We start from the raw sequence: 7,754 nt of genomic DNA, 5'->3' as shown, positions 1-7,754 counted from the left end.
CACCATGTTCAGATGAAAAGAAAACCTTCACAAACGAAGCACTCGTTCATTACCATACATCGGGGTTTTGGGAGCGGGAATGAATTCGTGTATTTGTAACTCTGTTTATAGTCATTTGAATTACTGAACATATTTAACTATGTAACTGGCTCCAAATGTGCTAGTGTAAATCATTCCCGCTCCCAAAACCCCGATGTATGTTCATTACTGAACCGCATGAAAATTCGTTGTTTCTGAGTTTATCGCAAACATACAAACACAGATTTCGTTATAAGGTGTAGTTATAGTGATAGTAAAGCCTGACCAGAAAAATGACTACGCGCCATTTTGCGGAATTTCATTAGAACTATTTTCTTATTAGATTAAACGAACTTACCTTAAGTGAAGTTCTATCTTAATAACATGATTCTCTCTCCCTGTTAACTTAACCATTGTATAACCTTTATTGTATCCAACATTTATCACAATTTTCAAAGCTTTTAAAAAAGAAGCTCGAACAGCTCCAGTTGTTTAGTCTATGGCATCCGGTACGACAAGTCATTTCGTTTAAAGTATATTTTAGTAGATTATTAGAGCAACCCTGTAAATGGGAAAAGTATATTAGCATATATACACAAGGGAAGGGATGGGACTCTCTTAACAGGGAGAGAGAATCATGTTATTAAGATAGAACTTCACTTAAGGTAAGTTCGTTTAATCTAATAATAACATTTATCTCTCTCCCTGTTAACTTAACCATTGTAGATGTTCAAAGATAGGGTTGCGAGTACATAATCATACAATCTGATTAAGAAATAAAGCTGTTTATTAAATCAGTAACATTTAAGATAACAATGTAATTATAATCAACATGACATTCAGTCTGATATCAAGTTACATATCGTACTACAAAACTGGTCAGGTTCTGAAGAAATTGGTCTGTTATAATGCTTAGCAAAGCAAATAGAGTTTTCTGACCAACCAGCTGTTTTTTGGATAATATCTATGGATATACCAGATCTGCTTGCAGCTGATGTGCTGGCGTGTCTAGTGCTATGGCCTGTAAAGATGTTAACGTCTATGCCTGCCTCCTTAAGTACATTTTTTATCCAGCGACTTATAGGCTGGGTAGAAACAGCATGGTGAGGTTTTTTATGCGTAATTAAAAGACTGTTAGTATCTCTAATAGACTGTGTTCTTTTGATATAAGAATTTAAAGTAGTGACTGGGCAGACTTCAATCTTATTACTGAATATTTTTAAATTTAATAATGGTTGTTTACTGTTTTTTCCTGAAGTTTTAATTAAATCTGGTATAAAAATTTGAACTCCCTCATGAGTAAATTGAATATTATTAATCTTAATTAAGGATAATGTTTGGACTCTGTGTCCTGTCGTTAAGGCAAGTAACATCACCACTTTATGGGTAAGCTGTTCCAAGCTTATAACTTCGTTAGGGTACAAGCCTTTTAAATAATTGAGGACAATGCTAGGGTCCCATGTTATATTATATTTTGGAGTAGGAGGTTTTAATCGAAATACTCCTTTAACAAACCGTTTTATCCTATCATCATTTCCTATTCTAGGTCCAATAAGAAGAGATAGAGCGGATCTAGTACTATTAATTGTGCCATAAGAGGCTCCATTTTCAAAACGCTCTGTTAAAAACTTAAGTACGAATGGTATAGACGCCTGATAAACATCAATCTTATTTTGCTTACAGAATAGCCACCATTGTTTGAAAGAAGTATCATACTGTTTCAGCGTGTTATTTGAAAGAGAATTTAACATTATCTGAATTGCTGATTTTGGCGTTCCGCGCCTACTGTACGCCTCGCCGATAGCAGCCCGGCAGCCAGGGTAAGATGACGATGTAGGGGATGGACATCTCTGAAAGGAGACGACAGTAAATTTTTATTAGGCTTGAATATTAAAGGGTCTGTAATTAACAATGATTTTAGAAGAGGGAACCATGACTGAGAGGGCCAATATGGGAACACTAGTATACCTTCCGCTTTTTCCCTTTTAATTTTGTTTAGACATTTTAACAATAAGGAAAAAGGAGGAAAAGCGTAAAAGAAAATATCACTCCAATTGACAGTGAAGGCATCTACGGTGAAAGCATATGGATCAGGTTTCCAGGAAATGAACTTCAGGCATTTATTATTAATCCTTGACGCAAATAAGTCTATATCAGGGTGGCCAAATGTTTGTATGATTTTATCAAAATATTTCTGGGAAATTTCCCATTCAATATTAATTTTTCTGGATTGTTCATCTGCTTCAAAATTATCGTTAGTGTTTATATAGGAAGCAAATATCCAAATATTTCTTTCCTCACACCACTTCCACATTTCCCTTGTAATTTGATTGAGATGAGGAAACTGAATGCCACCCATCTTGTTTATATAAGCTACTGCAGTTGTATTATCAACTCTTAAAAGAATCTCACAGTCATGTAAATTATTAGCAAAACATTGTAGACCTAAAAAAGCTGCTTTTATCTCTAGATAGTTTATATGACTTTCTTGTTCAAGTTTTGACCATGATCCAGATGTTCTATTTGATGCACATACTGCCCCCAGCCCGTTTTCGACGAATCGGTGTTAATTTCAATGCAAAAATCGTGATTTTTAATTATGTTGAATTTGTGTAAATTTTGACTCCACCAATGAAGTTCAGAAAAAATAATATTAGGAAGAATCATGTTGGCTTCATAGTTCTCCTTGGATTTTAATAATGCAAGATATTTTTCTCTTTCTAGTAGTTTAGTATAAACCCAGCCATATGGAACAGCTGGACAAACAGAGTTAAGTTTTCCCAGTAATTGGGAGAATTCCCTTATTGAACAGGATCTTTTACATTTGAACTGCTGAATAATTTCCAGAATACTAAGTTGTTTCTTCTGTGGAACTGATAAGGAGAGGTTAGTAGAATCAAGATTAAATCCCAGATACTTGCATGTTTTGCTAGGGGTCAAAGAACTTTTTTCAAAATTAATTACAAACCCTAGGTCCTGAAATAGTTTACATGCTACTTTGATATTATTTAGACATCCATTATATGATTGGTTAAAATAAATACTGTCGTCTAGGTAGCATGTCAAAATTATATTTTGTTCTCTGAGGTAGGTACTAACTGGTTTAACTAATTTAGTGAAAACATAGGGAGCTGAACATAGGCCATACGGTAAAGCGTTAAACTGAAATAATTGTCCATCAAATTGGAACCTTAGAAACTTCCTGTGTGTCTCCGCAATTGGCACGGAAAGATATGCCTCTGACAAATCAATGGAACCCATAAAACAGTTTTCTGATATCAATTTGCAAGCAGTTCTAATATCCTCTAGTTTAAAATGATGTGTTATTACATATTCATTCAACTTTTTTAGATTTAATATAAATCTAAATGAACCATTGGGTTTTGGTACTAAAAAAAAAATTGGAGATGTAAACTGATTGGGGTCTGGAGAACACTGTGAAATTGCACCAAGTTTAAATAATTTCTGGATTTCACAGGTCATACTTTCTTTTTCCTTTCCATGCCACACTTTTTGTATTGCCTCATGAGGCGGAGGAATAGTATGAAATGGAATTTCGTACCCTTCCAGCCATTTCAAAATTATTGGATCATCAGTAATCTCAAGCCAATTGTCAATAAAATGTTTAAGTCTACCTGCATGTACCTCAGGTTCTATCGGTGATATCTGGACCTCTGCTTGTGGGAGCTGTGTCTCTCTTTCCGGTGAGGCTGGTTGTAGTGCTTCCGGGGTTGATGGTATTGTTGCCCACCACGCATCCGATGATACTGCTGACTGTATTGTGGTGGGCTCTTCCAGTTTAACTGCTTGAACTGTTTGTTATTTGCTGCTTGTTTCTGCTGCTTCTTTTCTTTCTCTGGATGGTTCTTAATAGTATTTGAAGTTTTCTGGATTGTTTGTGCAGCTCTGATCTTGTCAGCACAATCTGTACCAAATAAAAACTTATCGGTCTTTTGATGACGAATAGCATCTTGGATGGTTTTATTCGCTCCAGCCAAACAAAAGAATTTTCTCGAATTTGAATCATGGTGGTGGATTTCCCCAGCCAACTTCGCAGCGTCATTGATTTCTTCAATTAACTTTTTAGAGTTAATATTTCCTAGTAAAACGTCAGTTAAGCATTTTCCTAGGCAAGACAATAATGTGCCTGTTAAGCCCTGTCTTATCATAATCCTTTTATCTCTTTTGACCGAGGGATCTGAGAGTGTAGACGCAATCTCTGGATTAATTATCGGTGCTATTGCAGCAGAAAAATTGGCTGGTGGAGGGTATTTTTTCACAATTGCTTCTCTAGCCTCTTTACCCAAGCCGTCATTCATAATTTTTGTCCAGCGGGAGGCCAATTCAGGTCTGATAGGGTTTCCAACTTCTGCCTGTTCCTGACCTTCAGTCCCCAGAGCAAGTAGGAACTCCTCAGGGAGTTCATCGTCCACAATTTCTGTAATAATAGGTAATATTATGACAAAGTTGTACATGAATGTAGGCTCGTCTATCCTCAAGTGATAGCGCAAAATGTGTATTTTGTATTAAACTGTCTATCCGCAAGTGATAGCGCAAAGTTGTATATTGTATTAGCATTGTCTATCCGCATTGTGATAGCGCCTGCTATAAAACAAGATATAATAGTCAATGGCATGTCTTATATCCACTCTGCCTAGCCAGTATTTGCTACATCTTATATTGGTCGGTTTAATATGTATGAGATGTTGACAAGAAGAAGCCTCAGTATAAATCTGAACTATGTATATTTAACCATAAACGCACCTGCATTTATATCAGGGTCATCGTGTGGCCTAGTATGCAACGGTGAAGACGCCGGTGATGGTGAAGAGTCTTCTGTCGGCGGCTGCTGCGGAGTCTTCGACTGCGGTTGTACAGGAGGAGTAGAACTGCGATCTGGTTCGACGGAATGTCTTTGCAGCTTTTCTTGAAGTTTTTTTATCTTTTTCTTAATATAAACTTCATCTTTTTCTTTATCTCTCTTCCTTTTTCCCATTTTAACAGCACTCGCGAAAAAATAAGAGTAATTTCGACGCACTTGTTAACGATAGTTTTACTTCGAGACCAGTATTCAAACGAGAGAAAAAACGAACATAGTTTATGGGCAACCGGAAAGTGCCAGCATAGAAAAAAAAAAATATATATATAAACAATTCAAACGTTTTGGTCATAAAGTCTGGCACACATAAAGCGTCAGTCAGTATTACTAGTACGGTAAAGTATAACCCACTCTTTCTAAAGTATGGTTAATAACAGCGAAAGAAAGAGACGGTATGATACTCTGTCCATGAGACGGTGTTGATCCAAACAATAGAGTTTGACAGTAAAACAAAACGGAAGTTGTACTCTTCCGCCATTTCGATATATGAATGTATGACACTGAGATTTGTCTAAATAATCTTGTTTGGTTATTATATAACAATAAACGCAACATACCTGAGGTTCTTGTTACCTTACTTGTTTAAAACATAAGTCCCAAAACTGAATACGAGTCGCTGTGGAGTGAGCGCCGGACCGCCGCCGGCGCATTGTTTACATTAGGCGGATCACCGCTAAGAACATGATTTTGCCTGTCAATCACACTCATTTTCACTGTAATCACTTGTCTACATAACTTTGACATAGTTATTCACTGCATATTTATTTAAACAATTTAATAAAACAATATTTTCTGATGATTTTCTGAGAGTAACGTGACAATGTTGGTGCACAAAAAAGTTAATGACTTGTCGTACCGGATGCCATAGACTAAACAACTGGAGCTGTTCGAGCTTCTTTTTTAAAAGCTTTGAAAATTGTGATAAATGTTGGATACAATAAAGGTTATACAATGGTTAAGTTAACAGGGAGAGAGATAAATGTTATTCATACTATACTGAACTGTCACCCCATACATCAGAATAACAACGCCCTCCTGACATTAAATAAATAAAATAAATAAATAAATATTGGGGACACCTAGTTATAGAACCCACCACTTTCATATGTAACCCTAGAAATTGCAACTTTGTATAATATACACAGGTCAACTCAGCCCCAAACTAAGCAAAGCTTGTACTATGGGTGCTAAGCGACGATATACAAACTTAAATAGATAAATACATACTCATATACATAGAAAACATGATCCACCGTAGACCGCATCATCACTTACCATCAGGTGTGATCGTGGTCAAACGTCTACCTATTCATACTAAAAAAGAAAAAAAAAACATCCATGACTCAGGAACAAAATATCTGTGCTCATCACAAATAAATGCCCTTACCGGGATTCGAACCCAGGACCGCGGCTTAGCAGGCAGGGTCACTACCGACTGAGCCAGACCAGTCGTCAAATAGTCAAATATTTGTAGTCAGGCTTTAATACGACTCCAAAGTCCTAACATTTCTAAGGAACTCCAAAAACGACCTAGAAATTACACAGATTCACCCAGAATCCTTTGGTATTCAGATCGCAAGAAAATCTATTCAAGAGTTGAGATCATGCAATCATGGCTGCCGCTAAAGCGAGATGGAAGATATGGAACGCAGTGTGTGTGAAAGAGAGGGACGTGTCAAACCTGTTAACCTTTAGATTCCGAGCACAATCAGCGTGCGAAGTGACTGTTGTCTGTCATTCATTATGAAATCCAAGCCGTATTTGATTAGCGTCTGCGGCTTATACAGAATGTTTCAAAAATGCTTTAAAAGGTAACGACTTTAGTTGACAGGAGTTTTTCTAATTGTGTACCTATCAATATTTTTCATTTTAGTGTTTTCTGTTTTTTTTTTACATACTTAATTGAGAGTAGACAGGAGGTTTGAGCCCAGCAATTAGACGTACTTATAAAAAAGTGAACTGCAAAAGTTCAAGGCGATTTCATCAATTCATTCATTTGGATTACTTATTTATTTATTTTAGTTTGCTCCTAAACTAAGAGTTGCATGAAGTCTGTTTACTAAGTAAAGATTAGGGAGCATTTGGTTTTGAGTATGATATGATGCGTATTTTCAAACATCATGATAACTCCACTGAAGAATTCCATCTTTCTGAAAACCTATCGACATGATAGGTTCTTTAATTGCTGTGACTTAGCAAATTTCAAGATTCTTTAAAATATTTCCAAACTTTTCATCCTCCTATATTTGAATTCCCAATAGGAAACATTTCAATAAAGATACTCTCTTATAGAATATGTATGTTTAAATATAACCTACAAAAGAGATCAACCTGTATTCTAAAAGAATTGTCAACCTATCTCCCCACACCAAGCAACACCGACTCTTCTCACAAAGTATTAAAGACCAAATTGCTTCACAATATAAAAGCACATCATCACCGTAAATAACGCAGTAAGGACCGTGTCATTCAGAATGACGTCTGATTTGGTACATAGTGTCATACAGTTAAATGATAAATTTGAGAAGTCTACGTGCCTTTGTGAATGACTCGATTTGTAATTGTTGCACGCGGCAACAATTGACTATCGTTAAATTTAAATCATGGACATTGGCTCGCGGCCTGAATATAGTGTTTGCTAGTTCTTTTATTGAATGACTAGGCTTTTAATAATTAATTAGTATCATAGTAGTCCATGCAGTAGAAATTAAACGATAATCCTAAAACCAATTTTTTATCTGCACCTAGATCTGGTTTATAATTTCCAGCCTGAATATTTACTGTAAATATTTTAACACCATTTTTAATACATCAATCTCCTCTGCCTTTAAATTTTGGATTGTTGAAGTTTTTGATA

The 7,754-nt window shown here is 35.9% G+C and overlaps 1 protein-coding gene across 3 annotated transcripts; it reads right to left on the bottom strand.

Annotated features, from left to right (window-relative positions):
* Nucleotides 1-1,114: 1,114 nt before the first annotated feature.
* LOC125229904 lies at nt 1,115-5,749 on the bottom strand. Of its 3 annotated transcripts, none has more exons than XM_048134845.1 (3): nt 4,783-5,749; nt 3,654-4,456; nt 1,115-1,868 (listed from the first exon to the last, which is right to left on the bottom strand). In XM_048134845.1, exons 1-2 carry the CDS (start codon nt 5,012-5,014, stop codon nt 3,672-3,674), a joined length of 1,017 nt encoding a protein of 338 aa, XP_047990802.1. In that variant the 5' UTR covers nt 5,015-5,749; the 3' UTR covers nt 1,115-1,868; nt 3,654-3,671. The 3 variants fall into 3 exon arrangements, with proteins under 3 accessions (XP_047990802.1, XP_047990801.1, XP_047990799.1); XM_048134844.1 differs by having other exon boundaries at nt 3,664-4,456; XM_048134842.1 differs by lacking the exon at nt 1,115-1,868 and having other exon boundaries at nt 3,421-4,456.
* Nucleotides 5,750-7,754: the final 2,005 nt, after the last annotated feature.

The sequence above is a fragment of the Leguminivora glycinivorella genome, chromosome 9 (assembly GCF_023078275.1).
Source record: "Leguminivora glycinivorella isolate SPB_JAAS2020 chromosome 9, LegGlyc_1.1, whole genome shotgun sequence".
NCBI lineage: Eukaryota > Metazoa > Arthropoda > Insecta > Lepidoptera > Tortricidae > Leguminivora > Leguminivora glycinivorella.
This window is presented reverse-complemented; position numbering and strand designations above follow the sequence as displayed.

Bases quoted from the DNA above. Each gene is read 5' to 3' on its own strand.
- LOC125229904 (XM_048134845.1), bottom strand. From the start codon at position 5,014: ATGGGAAAAAGGAAGAGAGATAAAGAAAAAGATGAAGTTTATATTAAG. The intron at 4,457-4,782 runs GTGCGTTTATGG...CTATTATTACAG, and splicing joins TGACCCTGATATAAATGCAG to AAATTGTGGACGATGAACTC.